This window comes from Saccopteryx leptura, chromosome 1 (assembly GCF_036850995.1).
Source record: "Saccopteryx leptura isolate mSacLep1 chromosome 1, mSacLep1_pri_phased_curated, whole genome shotgun sequence".
NCBI lineage: Eukaryota > Metazoa > Chordata > Mammalia > Chiroptera > Emballonuridae > Saccopteryx > Saccopteryx leptura.
The window spans coordinates 240,991,627-241,010,007 of NC_089503.1; the positions used below are offsets into that span (position 1 = coordinate 240,991,627).

Genomic DNA, 18,381 nt, shown 5'->3' on the forward strand with positions numbered 1-18,381 from the left:
TAGTCTTTTCTTTCATTTTTTTTAAATTTTTTTATTATTTTTTTATTTTTATTTTATTTCTTCTTTACAAGGACAGAGAGAGGGATAGATAGGGACAGACAGACAGGAACGGAGAGAGATGAGAAGCACCAATCATCAGTTTTTCGTTGTGGCTCCTTAGTTCATTGATTGCTCTCATATGTGCCCTGACCGCGGGCCTTCAGCAGACCGAGTAACCCCCTGCTTGAGCCAGCAACCTTGGGTCCAAGCTGGTGAGCATTTTTTTTATTTTTTGCTCAAGCCAGATGAGCCTGCGCTCAAGCCGGCAATCTTGGGGTCTCGAACCTGGGTCCTCAGCATCCCAGTCCAACGCTCTACCACTGCGCCACCGCCTGGTCAGGCTCTTTTCTTTCATTTTAAAACAGATTATAAGTATATGCACAAATATATAAATGATAGCTTACTATATACAATTGACATTGTCTTTTAAAAAAGAACATTATATTATGGAGATCACTGTATATAGAGAATTATTCATCCCTAAAGTTGCAAAAATAAAAACAAAACCTTTCAAAATATTTAATACAGCAATAGTACAGAAGGTCACGGTATTATTTTCAGTTTATGAAAAGAACAATTCATTCCATTTTTTCAGTTGCACAGGACTCCATTATGTGAGCCTCGATGTCCAGCATATGAATGTACGATAGTTTATTCACCCAGTCCACTATCAAGAGACATATAGGTTGAATTCATTATTTTTATATTAATACAAACAGAGCTGTTGCCTTTTCATATTTTTGCCAGTGTATCTTTGGGATAATTTTCTAGATGTGAAATGCTGAGTCGAGGGCAAGCCCACGGGTAATACTCTGGTATTGTCACACTACTCTCCACGAAGTTGTGCCATTTTGCATTTTCACAAGCAGTGTATATGACAGTGCCCATTTCTCTGCAGCTGAACCAAAAGAAAATGTTGTGGGACTTCAGGGTTTTTACCAATGTGATAGGAAAAGAATGCCATCTCAATATAATTTTAATCTGAATTTCTCTTACCATGAGTTAGATTGAATATCCTTTCATATGTTTAAGGACCACTTGCATTTGTTTTCCTGCTATTATCTTTAGTCCATTTTTCCATTTTAAAAGGGAGAGTTTTAGGTCTTCTCTCCCTTTCTTAAAAATTTTTCTTCAGCTACTTTAAAAATCTTTCATATCACCCTCTCCAAATGGAAAACCAGAAAGCAATAGCCCAGTACCAAAATACACAACTGGAAGACATCAACTAGATCTGCAACGACCACACGTCTCCACATATTAGACGCATATTTCCCCGAAAGATCTGGGGTCTCAAAACTGGGCGCGCCTTATACAGTTGTAGATTTTTTTACTTGCAGTTCCTGCTTTTTCACGCTTGTTTTCATGCTCATTGTTGAAGACGGTGATTCATCATCGGACACAGATGAGGACAAGCTAATGAATGGAAGTTTAAAATTTTTTTTTTTTCATTTTTCCGAAGCTGGAAACGGGGAGGCAGTCAGACAGACTCCCACATGCACCCGACCAGGATCCACCCGGCACGCCCACCAGGGGGCGATGTTCTGCCCCTCTAGGGCGTCACTCTGTTGCATCCAGAGCCACTCTAGCACCTGAGGCAGAGGCCACAGAGCCATCCCCAGATCTTTGCTCCAATGGAGCCTTGGCTGCGGGAGGGGAAGAGAGAGACAGAGAGGAAGGAGGGGGGCGGTGGAGAAGCAGATGGGCGCTTCTCCTGTGTGCCCTGGCCGGGAATCGAACCCGGGACTCCTGCATGCCAGGCCGACGCTCTACCTCTGAGCCAACCGGCCAGGGCCGGATGGGAGTTTTGACAGTGATGAGGAGTTGTATGAATTTTATGATGAATAAAACTTGAGTTCAGTAACTTGATGTAATCCTTTTTTTTTTTATATAATTACAGGCCCCAAAATTAAGGTGAGTCTTACCATGGAAGCATCTTATACATGGGGAAATATGTTAAATCATGTCCAGTATTCTGAAAAATAAAAGCATATTAAGACAAAGAGCTAAACCAGGGATTTTATCACCTGGAAGAACTCTTCCAAACAACACAGGGCAGGCCACTGTGGAAAACTGGGCCAGTGAACCTGGAGTTGGGCTGTGCATATTCAGAAAAATTTCTATGATTAACATTACTCCTGATTAAAAAAAACCCATTATACTAATATAAATTTTCTCCCCCTTTTGAAAGTTTTTATATATCAGGGAAATTAAAAGTGGTAAATAGTTTTGCAATTTTTCTTATTTTAAAAATTTGCTCACGTTTCCCCCTAACCCCCACCAAAATTTTTCTTTGAATTTATACAATGAAACTTATCAACCGTTTCTCTTATTGCTTTTGTCTTTTTGAGTCATGGTTAGAAATACTTTCTCCATTTTCAGGATATGGAGGAATCACCAATGTTTTCTTCTTTTTATACGGATTCACTTTTTGATTCATTTGAAATTTATCTTGGTACACAGTGTGAACAATAATGTTTGACTTATACTAATATATATAAGGCTAGTACTTTGCTGGCTTTGCAGCCTGTGTGTATATTTTTATTCACCCATTCAATTTAGAAAAAATATCATGCATTGCTCTGAGGCTAAGGAATTTATGTTCCATGTTAGAAAAAAAAAGTTCCACTTTCAGTTAAAAATCATACTGTGACCTTCTCTACTATTGCTACTAAATACTTTGAGAGGCTTTTGCAATTTTACAACTTTTGGAATAAACCACATACTTTCCTGGCTGTGCTAAGATAAAATTAAACCAAAGATAACCAATTCTCAGATTAAATATATTTATTAAAATTAAGGTTAAAAAGTAAAAATCAAGATTAAATGAAAGCCTTACTCAGAGAAAGTACTTAATATCTCTTTAACTGAAATTTAATCACTGTGGTACTGTGGCTAGTTCTTGTTGCCTTAAAAAAATAAAGATAAAAACAACTGCAAAGCCTTCAACATTCAATTCTGAAAATGCATTAGAAATATCACAGATCATGATTAATGTTATCAAATTTTAAATTAATCCTTCCTCCTTACACTGACATTATGTGATAAATATATATTGGTATGTTCACAAAAAATTAAATAAATGAGTCAGTAGTACAATTACAACTTATTTACCAACTAGAAACTAATACAAAAGCTTCTTTTTTTACACAGAGAAAAATGTACAACAATACAAATCAGATATTATTTAAATTCACATCTGTTATGTGGTAAGTTCTGAAGAAAACAAAAGAATCTAGATTTCTTGAGAAAAATTAGATTGTGAATTTCAGGTATCTAGGACAATACTTCTCATTCTTTTTTTCTCTCTTTAAAGATTTTATTTACGGATTTATTTATTTATTTTGCGAAAGAGAGAGGGAGAGAGACAGGGAAGCAAGGGGAGAGATGAGAAGTATCAACTCATGGTTGTGGCACGTTAGTTGTTCACTGATTGCCTTCTCATATGTGCCTTGACTGGGGGGCTCCGGCTGAACCAGTGACCTTGGGCTCAAGCCAGTGACCTTTGGGCTCAAGCCAGTAACCATGGGGTCATGTCTATGATCCCACACTCAAGCCGAGGACCCCGTGCTCAAGCTGGTGACCTCGAGATTTCAAACCTGGGTCTTCAGTGTCCAAGGCCGACACTCTATCCACTGCACCACCACCTGGTCAGGCGATTTATTGACTTTTGAAGAGAGAAGAGAGAGAGAGAAAGGTGGGGGAGAGGAATGGGAATCAACTTATAGTTGCTTCTTGCACGACCTTGACAGGGCAAGCTGGGGTTTCAAACTGGCAAGCTCAGCATTCCAGGTCAACACTTTATATCTGTGCCACCACAGGTCAGGCTCATTCTTTCACTTTAATCCAGCATATAAGGGTTCATTTTATTCAATAAAAGGCTTCCAATCTTATCCATAATAAAAGGAGGAAAAAAACAGATGAAAGAAACATCAGTGATAGCCTATAGTCTCACTTTGGCTCCTGGATCCAACCTTTTCCTTAGGCAAACTTTCAATTTCAAATTGACCACAAAAACAGAAACACAGCCTAAACTCCAGCCATTAAAATCTCCCTCTCTTTCAGGTAGCAACGTTAATGAGCTGGAAAATAATCAGGAAACAGGAAGGAAGAAAGATGGTCAAATGACATATAATTTGCTATTGGCTACTGAAAAACTTCATTTTATAGATGAGAAAGCTACAGCTCAGAGTTTGTAACCTGCACAAAGTTACACAGCTGGGTTAACAGCAAAGCCAACCCAGATTTCAGGTCTTCTGAGTCAAATGCTCTTTCCTGCATGTCATTAGACTGGTCAGATTAGACCAGTGGGAAAGAACGAGTGAAACTGTATCAATGTAAATATGTATTCTGGCCCTGGCTTGTTGGCTCAGTGGAAGAACATTCGCCTGGGTTCGATTCCTGGTCAGGGCACACAGAAGGAGTGCCCATCTGCTTCTGCACCCCCTTCCCCTCCCCCTTTCTCTCTCTCTTCCCATTGTGGAGCCATGGTTCGATTGGGTCAAGCGTGGTCCCTGGTGCTGAAGATGGCTCTGTGGAGCCTCTGCCTCAGGCACTAAAAATAGCTCATTTGTGAGCATAGTCCAAGATGCACACAGCATCATCCCCAGACAGGGTTTGTCGGGTGGATCCCTGTCAGGGTGCATGTAGGGAGTCTATTGCCCCTCCTCTCAGTTGGGAAAAGAAGGAAAAATAAATATGTATGCTATATCAGCTTAGACATTAAACATAGCATTCAATTTCATTCTTTTTTTTATTACTGAAATTACTTAAAAAGCTCAATACAAAAATTCATTTGTTATTACCTCTGCTTAGTATTATTCTTCTCCTCTTCATTTAATCTTAGGAAGGAAATATTCTTCTAATGGAAAATCATTACCTTATTGCACATAAAAATTTCCATCAAAACAAAATCCCATAAATATTTACTTATAAAGTAGGAGACTAAAAGGATAATTCTACTACAGACCCACCCTAAATATATCAACCACTTTATAATTATTTAATTAATTTATTCCTTTTCATATGTGAAAATAAATCCAAGGTCAATCCAACTTTAAAAGTACTGAATAGCCCTGGCCGGTTGGCTCAGTGGTAGAGCGTCGGCCTGGCGTGCAAGGGGTCCCGGGTTCGGTTCCCGGCCAGGGCACACAGGAGAGGCGCCCATCTGCTTCTCCACCCCTCCCCCTCTCCTTCCTCTCTGTCTCTCTCTTCCCCTCCCGCAGCGAGGCTCCATTGGAGCAAAGATGGCCCGGGCGCTGGGGATGGCTCCTTGGTCTCTGCCCCAGGTGCTAGAGTGGCTCTGGTCGCAACAGAGCGACGCCTCAGAGGGGCAGAGCATCGCCCCCTGGAGGGCGTGCCGGGTGGATCCCGGTCGGGCGCATGCAGGAGTCTGTCTGACTGTCTCTCCCCGTTTCCAGCTTCGGAAAAAAAAAAAAAAAAAAAAAAAAAAAAAAGTACTGAATACCTACTATACATCAGGTCCTGGTTCTTTAGACAAAGGATTAATTACCAAGTCAAAGTAAAAAAAAAAAACAAAAAACAAGCACAGGGTCCTCAGGTTACAACAGTTTTGATATACGACATTTTGAGTTTACGACGCTCACTGCCATAAAAGTTTTTAAAAATTGAGACGTGTTTTGGCTTACTCATTTTTTGTCATTTTTCCTGTTACTACAGTACAATGCACAGGGCAGTATATTTATGTCCTTTTCCTCTTTCTGTGGCTTCGTTGTGTTTTTATGTTTTAGATTATGATTTTATAACTGTGTTAGGATCAGTAAGTGACTTACTTAGGCTAGGGTGTGTTTCAACTTACATCGAAATTTGGGTTACGTCACAGTTGTAGGAATGGAACTGTATAATAACCCGAGGACCTCCCTGTATTTCTAATCTTTGGGGCTAAGCACGTGTAGGCCATTCTCCTTATCAAAGAAAGTTAAATCTCAGTGGCTTCCCAGTATTACTCTGAGACTAAACCCAGACAAAGAAACTACAAAAAAATAAATTATAGGCCAATATCCTTAATGAGCATAGATGCAAAAATCTTCACAAAAATATTAGCACAATGAATACAGCAATACATTAAAAAGATCAAATACCATGATTAAGTAGGATTTATTCCTGGGATGCAAAGTTGGTTCTATATCCACAAATCAATTAATGTGACACACCACATAAACAAAATGAAAGATAAAGTCATATGTTATCAATAAATGCAGAAAAGCATTTGACAAAATCCAATATCCATTCATGATTAAAAACTCAGCAAAGTGGGGACAGAGAAAACATACCTCAACATAATAAAGGCCACATATGACAAACCTACAGCTAAAATACCTAATAATAAAAAGCTTCAAGTTTTTTTGTTTACATCAGGAAGAAGAAGACAAGGATGTATACTTTCAATACTTTTATTCAACATAGTATTAGAAGTTTTAGCCATAGCAATCAGAGCAAAATAAGAAAACTTTTAAATTGGAAAGGAAGAAGTCAAACTGTCCTTATTTGCAGATTATATGACACTGTATTTATAGGACCCTAAAGATTTTATCAAAATAATTTAGAACTGATAAATTCAGTAAAAAAAAATACTATATATGCAAAAAAATGAAACTGGGTCACTTTTTTATTATTAATTTTTGTTATATGTTAGCTTAGGTAGGTTTTGTCTTGAATATTGAATTCACTGGTTGCTGCTCTTTTGTTTATTTATTTATTTATTTATTTATTTATTTTTTACAGAGACAGAGAGTGAGTCAGAGAGAGGGACAGACAGACAGGAACGAAGAGAGATGAGAAGCATCGATCATTAGTTTTTCATTGTGCATTGCAACACCTTAGTTGTTCATTGATTGCTTTCTCATATATGCCTTGACCGCGGGCCTTCAGCAGACCGAGTAACCCCTTGCTGGAGCCAGTGACCTTGAGTCCAAGCTGGTGAGCTTTTGCTCAAACCAGATGAGCCCACGCTCAAGCTGGTGACTTCGGGGTCTCAAACCTAGGTCCTGGGCATCCCAGTCTGACGCTCTATCCACTGCGCCACCGCCTGGTCAGGCTGGGTCACTTTCTTAAACTCAAAAAGGATTTAAGACTTAAATGTAAGACCTGAAATCATAGAACTTCTAAAAAAAAAAAGGCAGTAAACTCTTTGATATTAAACAATGGGCTACATCAAACTCAAGAGTTTTTACACAATGAGGGATACCATCAACAAAACAAAAAGACAACTTACTGACAGGAAGAAGACACTCAACCAATGACACATCCAATACAGGGTTAATATCCAAAATTCATAAGAGACTCATACAACTTAATACCAAAAAACAAACAATGCAATTTTATTTATTTATAAAATATTTTATTTATTGATTTTACATAGAGGGGAGCTGAGGGGGAACGCAAAGTTATTGCTTCACTCTTAGCTGTTCATTGGTTGCTTGTGGTATATGCCTTGACTGGGCAAGCCCAGGGTTTCAAATCGGCGACCTCCACTTTCCAGGTCAACACTTTATCCACTGCGCTACCACAGGGCAAGCAAAACAAGTTTAAAAATGGGCATAAGACCTGAACAGACATTTCTCCAAGGAGGACATATAGATGTTCACCATCACTAATCATCACAGAAATGCAAATTAAAACCACAAAGATATACCATCTCACACCTGTCAGAATGGCTATCAACAATAAATCAATAAACAATAAGTGTTGTCAAGAAGTGTAGAAAATAAGGAACCCCTGTGCACTGTTGGTAGGAATGCAGATTGGTATAGCCACAGTGGAAAACAGTATGGAAGTTCCTCAAAAAATTAAAAACAGAACTAATAACACAGCAATTTCACTTTTAGGCATTTACCTAAAGAAAACCAAAATACTAATTCGAAAAGCTATACACACCCCTATATCCATGGCAGCATTATTTATAATAGCCAAAACAAAGAAGGAAACTAAGTGTCCATCAATATTTGAATGGAAAAAAGAGAAGTGGCCATATACAAAATGGAGTATTACCCAGCCATAAAACAGAATGAAATCTTGCCCTTTGTGACAATATGGATGGATCTAGAACAGGGGTCGGGAACCTTTTTGGCTGAGAGAGCCACAAATGCCACATATTTTAAAATGTAATTCCGTGAGAGTCATACGACGACCCATGTATGTTAAGCATTATCCAATAAAAATTTGGTGTTGTCCTGGAGGACAGCTGTGATTGGCTCCAGCCACCCACAACCATGAACATGAGCGGTAGGAAATGAATGGATTGTAATACATGAGAATGTTTTATATTTTTAACATTATTTTTTTTATTAAAGATTTGTCTGCGAGCCAGATGCAGCCATCAAAAGAGCCACATCTGGCTCACGAGTCATAGGTTCCCGACCCCTGATCTAGAAGGTATTATGCTTAGTGCAATAAGTAGACAGAGAAAGACAATTACCACATGATTTCATGTACCATAGGATCTTAAAAACAAAATAATCAAAGCAGAAACAAACCCACAGATTCAGAGAACAAACTGGTGGTTGCCAGAAGAGAAAGGGGTCAGGTAGATGAGTGAAAAAGGTGAAGGGATTAAGAAGTACAAATTGCAGTTATAAAATCAGTCACAGGGATGTAAACTACAGTACAGGGAATAATGTCAATAACACTGTAATAACTGCGGATGGTGTCAGGTATGAGTACTAGACTTACGCAGGAGATCACTATGTAAGTTATATAAATGTCTAATCAGTATATTATACACCTGAAACTAACATAATGTTGTTTGACAACTGTAATTGAAAATTTAATTAAAAACAATTCTCAGTGGCCTCCTATAACAATTATTTTGTTGAAAATAAGCCATCAGAATTTTCCCAAATATAAAGATCTAAATTTTAAAAAATTCTTCTACTAAAGTTTCTTAAATTACTTACATCACTATTAAATTATATTGATAGATGTTACCTCCAGTTTTATGAATTCTCAATGGTAAGAACATCTTATTTCAATAATACAGCATTTAAAATACCCCAAAATACTTTTAGAGGTGGAACCTAGATCCCAAATTACTTGTTTGAAAGGAAAGTTGTCCAAATCTATCCAAAGTGGCTTTGTTTGGAAGACTGCTTATAGGAAGAAGAGACAGGTACCTTTCCATGACAGCCAGGCACTCCTTTCTCCAGGTAAAGCGACTCCCTCGTCGTATTCGGAAGGTGCCTGAGGTAGCAGACACTGGGGGAGGTGTTTGTCTCCACTCGGGGTCTTCTATTGGAATGGGGGCCGGTCTCATACTTAGTGTAGCCCCTGAAATAAACAACGCAGTGTTAGCAAATATCTGTAATTTCTTAAAACCAATATGCTAAATATATCATGAAATCAACAAGAATAAACTTTTGCCCCTCTACTGACACTTGCAGGCCCAAGACTTTAGTATTTATATTAAAAAATAAAAAAATAAAAAGCCTGACCAGGCGGTGGTGCAGTGGATAGAGCATCGGACTAGGACGCAGAGAACCCAGGTTTGAAACTCCAAGGTCTCTAGCTTGAGCACAGGCTCACCAGCTTGAGCATGGGATCATAGACATGACTCCATGATCTCTGGCTGTAGCCCAAAGGTCGCTGGTTTGAAGCCCAAGGACACTGGTTTGAGCAAGGGATCACTTGGTCTGCTGTAATCCCCCCCCTCGTCAAGGCACATAGAGAAAGCAATCAATGAACAACTAAGATGCCACAACAAAGAACTGATGCTTCTCATTTCTCTCCCTTCGTATCTGTCTGTCCCTATCTGTCCCTCTCTCTGTCTGTCACACACAAACACACACACACACACACACACACACAAAGTACTTGACCAAAATAAAAATCCAAAGAACAAAAACTGTGCCTTAAAAAGTGATCATGGAGACCTAGAAACAACACAAGTGAAAACTGGAGGCAGACAACACCAAGCCTAGACTCAACCAGCTCTACAAAGAAAACACCCAAATACACAGACACAATGAGAAGACAAAGAAGTGCAATCCAAATGAAACCACAAGAGAAACCTTCAGGAGATGAACTGAGTGATATGGAAATAATCAAACTTCCAGATGCGGACTTTAAAATAATGATTGTAAGGATGCTTAAGGATCTTAGAACAACAATGGATGGTCATCACAAACACCTAAATAAAGAAATAGCAAGTATAAAAAAGGATATTGAAATATTAAAAAAGAATCAGTCAGAGATGACAAATACAATATCAGAAATGAAGACCACAATGGAGGGAATTAAAAACAGGATGGATAGAGCTGTGGATCGAATCAGCGAGTTGGAGGACAACTGGAATGAAGGCAAGAAAGCAGAGAAGAAAAAAGAAAAGAGACTCAAAAAGTCTGAGAAAACTCTTAGAGAGCTCTGTGACAACATGAAGAGAAATAACATCCGCATCATAGGGGTTCCTGAAGAAGAAGAGAAAGAACAAGGGATAGAGGCTTTGTTCAATCATATCATAGCTGAAAACTTCCCTAAATTAATGCAGGAGAAACTCTCACAAGTTCAAGAAGCACAGAGGACTCCATTAAAGAGAAACCCAAAGAAACCTACACCAAGAGACATCATAATTAAAATACCAAAGCTAAGTGATAAAGAGAAAATATTAAAAGCTGTTAGAGAAAAAAAGGCTATCACCTACAAAGGAGCCCCCCATAAGGATGACATCATACTTCTCAACAGAAACACTTGAAGCCAGAAGGGAATGGCAAGAAATATTCAAAGTAATGCAGAACAAGAACCTACAACCAAGACTACTTTATCCAGCAAGGCTATCATTTAAAATTGAAGGAGAAATAAAACTTTTCCAGACAAAAAAAAAACTCAAGGAATTCATTACAACCAAACCAATGCTGCAGGAAATGTTAAGGGGCCTGTTGTAAACAGATCAAAGTGGAAAAAGAATAAAGTAAAAGAGGAATACAGCTTTAAAGAATAAAATGGCAATGAACAACTACATATCAATAATAACCTTAAATGTAAATGGATTAAATGATCCAATCAAAAGACATAGGGTAGCTACATGGATAAGAAAACAGGACCCGTACATATGGTGTCTACAAGAGACACACCTTAAAACAAAAGATGCAATAGGTTGAAGGTAAAAGGTTGGAAAAAACATTTCATTCAAATGGAAATGAAAAAAAAGCTGGGTTATCAATACTTATATCAGAAAAAATGGACTTTAAAACAAAGAATATAGTAAGAGATAAAGAAGGCCACTACATAATGATAAAGGGAGTAATCCAACAGGAAGATATAACTACTATAAATATCTACGCACCTAATATAGAAGCACCTAAATATATAAAGCAGACTTTGATGGATTTAAAGAGCGAGATCAACAGCAACATTATAATAGTAGGGGATTTTAATACCCCACTAACATCACTAGATAGATCCTCAAAAAAGATAATTAACAAAGAAACAGCAGACTTAAAGGACACACTAGATCAACTCGATTTAATAGGTATCTTCAGAACCTTTCACCCTAAAGCAGCAGAATATACATTCTTTTCAAGTGCTCATGGTACATTCTCTAAGATAGACCACATGTTAGGGCACAAAAGTGGTCTCAACAAATTTAAGAAGATTTAAATCATATCAAGCACTTTCTCTGATCACAATGGCATGAAACTAGAAATCAACCACAACAGAAAAGCTCAAAAATTCTCAAACACATGGAAACTAAATAGCAGGTTTTTAAATAACGAATGGATTAAGAATGAGATCAAAGAAGAAATAAAAAAATTCCTAGAAACGAATGATAATGAGCATACAACAACTTAAAATTTATGGGACACAACAAAAGCACTATTGAGAGGGAAGTTCATAGCACTACAGGCACACTTTGAGAAGCTAGAAAAAGCTCAAATAAACAACTTAACCCTGCATCTAAAAGAACTAGAAAAAGAACAGCAAGTAAAGCCCAAATGTAGTAGAAGGAAGGAAATAATAAAGATCAGAGCAGAAATAAATGACATAGAGACTAAAGAAACAATACAGAGGATCAATGAAACTAGGAGCTGGTTTTTTGAAAAGGTAAACAAGATTGATGAACCTTTAATCAGTCTCACCAAGAAAAAAAGAGAGAGGACTCAAATAAATAAAATTAGAAATGAGAGTGAAGAAATAACAACTGACACAATAGAAATACAAAATATTGTAAGAAAATACTATGAAGACCTGTACTCCAAAAAACTAGACAACCTAGATGAAATGGACAAATTCCTTGAAACATATAATCTTCCAAAAATCAATCTGGAAGGATCAGAAAACCTAAACAGACCGATTACACCAAATGAGATCAAAACAGTTATCAAAAAACTCCCAAAAAAGAAAAGTCCTGGGCCAGATGGCTTCACAAGTGAATTCTACCAAATATTCAAAGAAGAACTAACTCCTATCCTCCTCAAGCTATTTCAAAAAATTCAAGAGGAAGGAAGACTTCCAAGCTCCTTTTATGAGGCGAGTATAATTCTGATTCCAAAACCAGGCAAGGACAACACAAAGAAAGGAAATTATAGGCCAATATCCCTGATAAATATAGATGCTAAAATTCTCAACAAAATATTAGCAAACCAGATCCAACAATATATGGAAAAAATCATACACCATGATCAAGTGGGATTTATTTTGGGGAGGCAAGGCTGGTACAATATTCTCAAATCTATCAATGTGATTCATCACATAAACAAAAGGAAGGAGAAAAACCACATGATAATTTCAATAGATGCAGAAAAAGCATTTGATAAAATCCAGCACCCATTCATGATCAAAACTCTCAACAAAGTGGGAATACAGGAAATATACCGCAACATGATAAAAGCCATCTATGACAAACCCACAGCCAACATCATACTCAATGGGCAAAAATTAAAAGAAATCCCCTTAAAATCAGGTACAAGGCAGGGGTGCCCCCTTTCACCACTCTTACTCAACATAGTCCTGGAAGTCCTAGCCACAGCAATGAGACAAGAAGAAATAAAAGGCATTCAAGTTGGAAAAGAAGAAGTAAAGCTATCATTATTTGCAGATGATATGATATTGTATATAGAAAATCCTAAAGTCTCAGTCAAAAAACTACTGGATCTGATAAATGAATTCAGCAAGGTGGCAGGATATAAAATTAATACTCAGAAATCAGAGGCATTTTTATACATCAACAATGAACTGTGAGAAAGAGAAATTAAGGAAACAATCCCCTTCACTATTACAACTAAAAAAATAAAGTACCTAGGAGTACATTTAACGAAGGAGACTAAGGACTTGTACTCGGAAAATTATAAAACATTGATAAAAGAAATCAAGGAAGATACAAACAAGTGGAAGCATATACCATGCTCATGGTTAGGAAGAATAAACATCATTAAAATGTCTATATTACCCAAAGCAATTTATAAATTCATAATGCAATACCAATTAAAATACCAATGACATACTTTAAAGATATAGATCACATATTCCAAAAATTTATATGGAACAAAAAAAGAACACAAATAGCCTCAGCAATCTTAAAAAAGAAGAATAAAGTGGGAGGTATCACACTTCCTGATATCAAGCTATACTACAAGGCCATTGTACTCAAACAGCTTGGTACTGGCATAAGAGCAGGCACATAGATCAATGGAACAGAACAGAGAATTCAGAAATAAACCCACAGCTCTATGGACAACTGATATTTGACAAAGGAGGTAAGGGCATACAATGGAGTAAAGACAGCCTCTTCAACAAATGGTGTTGGGAAAATTGGACAGCAACCTGCAAAAAAATGAAACTAGACCACCAACTTACACCATTCACAAAAATAAACTCAAATTGGATAAAAGACTTAAATGTAAGGTGTGAAACCATAAGCATCTTAGAAGAAAACATAGGCAGTAAGCTCTCCGACATCTCTTGCAGCGATATACTTACTGATTTATCTCACGGGCAAGGGAAATAAAAGACAGGATAAACAAATGGGACTATATCAAACTAAAAAGCTTTTGCAGAGCCAAAGACAATAAGAACAGAATAAAAAGACAAACTACACAATGGGAGAACATATTTGACAATACATCTGATAAGGGGTTAATAACCAAAATTTATAAAGAGCTTGTAAATCTCAACACCAGAAAGACAAACAATCCAATCAAAAAATGGGCAAAAGAGATGAATAGACACTTCTCCAAAGAGGACATACAGATGGCCAATAGGCATATGAAAAAATGCTCAGCATCACTAATCATTAGAGAAATGCAAATTAAAACCACAATGAGATATCACCTCACACTAGTCAGAATGGCGCTCATCAACAAAACACCACAGAATAAGTGCTGGCGAGGATATGGAGAAAAGGGAACCCTCCTACACTGCTAGTGGGAATGCAGACTGGTGCAGCCTCTGTGGAAAACAGTATGGAGATTCCTCAAAAACTTGAAAATCGAACCGCCTTTTGACCCAGCCATCCCACTTTTAGGTATATACCCTAAGAACACCATAGAATGGTTCCAGAAGGAGAAATGCACCCCCATGTTTATAGCAGCATTGTTCACAATAGCGAAGATCTGGAAACAGCCAAAGTGTCCGTCAGAGGACGACGAGTGGATTAAAAAGCTTTGGTACATATATACTATGGAATACTACTCAGCCATAAGAAATGATGACATCGGATCATTTACAATAACATGAATGGACCTTGATAACATTATACGGAGTGAAATAAGTAAATCAGAAAAAAACTAAGAACTATATGAACCCATGCATAGATAGGACATAAAAATGAGACTCAGAGACATGGACAAGAATGTGATGGTAACAGGGAGTGGGGTGGAGGGGTGGGAAGGGGGTGAGGAAGGAGAGGGAGGGGGTAGGGGGAGGGTAGGGGCACAAAGAAAACCAGATAGAAGGTGACAGAAGACAATTTGACTTTGGGTGAGGGGTATGCAGCATAATCAAATGTCAAAATAATCTAGAGATGTTTTCTCTGAACATATGTACCCTGATTTATCAATGTCACTGCATTAAAATTAATAAAAATAAGATTAAAAAAAAGGGATCATGCCTGACCAGGTGGTAGCGCAGTGGATAGAGTGTTGGACTGGGATGCGGAGGACCCAGGTTCAAGACCTCGAGGTCGCCAGCTTGAGCGTGGGCTCATCTGGTTTGAGCAAAGCTCACCAGCTCGGACCCAAGCTTTCTAGCTCAAGCAAGGGGTTACTTGGTCTGCTGGAGGCCCATGGTCAAGGCACATATGAGAAAGCAATCAATGAACAACTAAGGTGTCGCAACGAAAAACTGATGATTGATGCTTCTCATCTCCTTTCCTGTCTGTCCCTATCTATCCCTCTCTATCTCTGTAAGAAGAAAAAAAAAAGTGATCATTATTTTAAGATGGCTTCTTTTTTATTTATTTGTCTTTTATCTTTGTGTCATTTTTTTAAAACAAAGGTCAAAATCTATCTCTTTTGGGGAATAAGAAATATGATCTTTTCCCCAGTGGCAATCAGACTGTCTTCCTTTGGGGGGGAAAAATCTCTCTTGAAATTCCTATTTGATTTTTTAAACTTAAATTGAAGTTTTAAATTTTTCTAACAGTATTTCCTATCTACGTTCAAAAACTTTCTTTACCACTCAAAAATCTTGTTATTGAGAAAATGGAGCCCTTTTAAAGTACGTATGCAGTGAGGGGGTGAATTTAAAACAACCCTAATAATCATTGCCTGACCTGTGGTGGCGCAGTGGATAAAGCGTCAACCTGGAAACGCTGAAGTTGCCGGTTCAAAACCCTGGGCTTGCCTGGTCAAGGCACATATGGGAGTTGATGCTTCCTGCTCCTCCCCCCCCCCCCCTCTCTTCCCTCTCTATAATGAATAAATTTAAAAAAAAAATCTTAAAACTACCCTAATTGCTATAAACTCTTTTTAAAAAGTCACATATAACATCCAAGAAAGTAAGATGATATTTGATATGCTTTTAGTGTACTAACCCAATCAGATCTCCACAGGTCTACTACCTGTTAATGCTACATACCATTTTCTGTTACTTGTTACATAATAAAACAAATAAAACATTTATAATTGAGATATTGCACTAATTCAGACTAGCCTTTTCTCAAAAAACCTGAACTGGTGATGATGCATGTAATTATTCATTTACTATTTACCAAACCCTTTTTACATGGCTTGTTCTAGGCTAGAAGCTGAATAAAATAAAGAAAGCAACAGTGTCCCTGATCTCCACAGACTTCATTTAAAGATTTTAAATGTAGCTTGGTTGCTTCACTTTCAGAGTTCATTCCCTGGCTCTCCCACAGTTCTTTCTTTCATTCAAAAAAAAAAAAAAAAGACTTTTTTCAATTATAGTTCACATTAAGTATTATTCTATATTAATTTCAGGTGTGCAGCATTAATATGCTGTATTATATCACATATAACATACCAGTATATAACATACTGAGGATTATATATCTATTCTTATAAGTTTATATCTTACATCCTTTTTTCTTTTGAGTTATTAATCTTAGTGGTGTGTAGAAACCCTACCAATTGCTAGTCATACTGTATATTTTTTTCCAGTTTGTCATTCATCATTTATCTTTGTTAATGGGATGCTTTGTGGTCTTAATTTTTTTAGGTGAGAGGAGGGGAAATAGTGAGACAGACTCCCGCATGCAACCCAACTGGGATCCACCTGGCAACCTGTCTAGGGACCAATGCTTAAATCAACCGAGTCAGTTTTTACACCCGAGACTGACACGCTCATACCAACACCAAGCTATCCTCAGCACCCAGGTACACCGGTCGAACCAATCGAGCCACTGGCTGCAAGAGGGGGAGTGGGAGAGAAGGGGAAGAGAACAAATGGTCACTTCTCATGGGTGTCCTGACTGAGAATCAAACCTGGGACCAATCGAACGCCGGGCCAATTCTCTATCTACTGATACAACTGTTCAGGGCCTGATCTTAATTTTAATATAGTCAAACAATATTTTTACAGTTTTAATTTTTGTATAAACCCTGATATATGATGTTGTGTGTGATGCAAATATTTAATTTCTTCCTCAAATGGACAGTGTGTTATCATACAATGATTTAGAGATTCATGGCTTAAAATGTATGGCAAACTGAGCTGTGTTGCCATTGTTTAAATAAAGGTTTACTTGAACACAGCCATACTCATTCATGTACCTATTGTTTTTTTGTTTTTTGCACTACAGTGGCAGCTGAGTAACCGTGACAGAAACCACATAACCTTCAAAGCGTACAATATTTACTATCTGGTGTTTTACATGAAGAGTTTGCCTCTGACCCCTGGTTTAAAAAATTCCGGGCCTACATACTATGGAACTCTAAATTGAAACAGTTCAAGAAAATGTTCCATTCTACCAAGATAACTTGGCAATTAGGTTTGGGCCAGTTCAAAGTTAACAAAGTTTAGGCATAAGAAGGAACTATGGAGATGGAGGGTTTAAGAATCTTTGTTTTGGTACTTTTCTGAATGCAAACAGGAATTACAGTCTGATGAGGGCACTGGAATCTGGAATCTAAGTACTCTATAATTTTGTTCTACAATAACGATAAAAAGTCCAAATCAGAGCCAGGCTGCTATCATGGCTGATAAAGACAGCGGTAGAAGCAGAGTAGGTAAAGCAATGGGTCCTCTCATCCAAGTCCCAGCTCTGATAAACAAATAGAGATATGCCCGGCTTCAGTGGGTACAAGATGGAATATGGCAGTGAACTCCACATAGTGGGTCACATCTAAGTTTATGCTTTCTTAGTTAAGTAGAGTGATAAATGGATACAAATAAAACAAAGACTACACAGAATCTTAACTCAATCATGAAGTTGAAGGAAATAAGCCAACTGATAATAAATGTTCTTTCTTGGTATTGGGGTTTATTAGTAATATAACTATGCTTCTTTACAGTATGATGTCCCTGTTTTTTATTAAAAATATTTAGATGAAATAAAATTGGTCAGGAAGGAAATGAAAGGGGGAGATAAGCAAGGAGGGGGCAAAAAAGAAGAGGATGAAGTTTTGGCCTGGTAAAGAAATCAAGGCAATTTATGCACGGAAGGTGGAAATTCTGAATAATTTCAAACTTGTAAACATACTTCATTTGAAACATAATATCACTTTACTTTGGACTGAGGTTTTTTTTCTTGCTCCTTTTTCCTTTTTCTATGTAGCGGTATTTTAAAATAGCACCAGAAGCACTCTGGAAACACTCCAATAAACAGATTTGTTCCAAAAAACTTGGTTCATCTTGCTTTGGTCAAAATGTATAGAGCAATGAATAACTCAAGAATAAGTTCAAAATTATTAACTTTGACAGAAAAATACAAAG

The 18,381-nt window shown here is 37.5% G+C and overlaps 1 protein-coding gene across 10 annotated transcripts in view; it reads right to left on the reverse strand.

Moving 5' to 3' along the window:
* Positions 1-18,381, reverse strand: part of HMBOX1 (homeobox containing 1) — a 250,723-nt gene that overhangs the window by 65,928 nt on the left and 166,414 nt on the right. For all 10 annotated transcript variants that reach the window (XM_066388351.1, XM_066388318.1, XM_066388290.1 and 7 more), the window contains exon 7: positions 9,168-9,321. In XM_066388351.1, the coding sequence (XP_066244448.1) occupies positions 9,168-9,321 (154 nt within the window). The remainder of the gene's footprint in view (positions 1-9,167; positions 9,322-18,381) is intronic.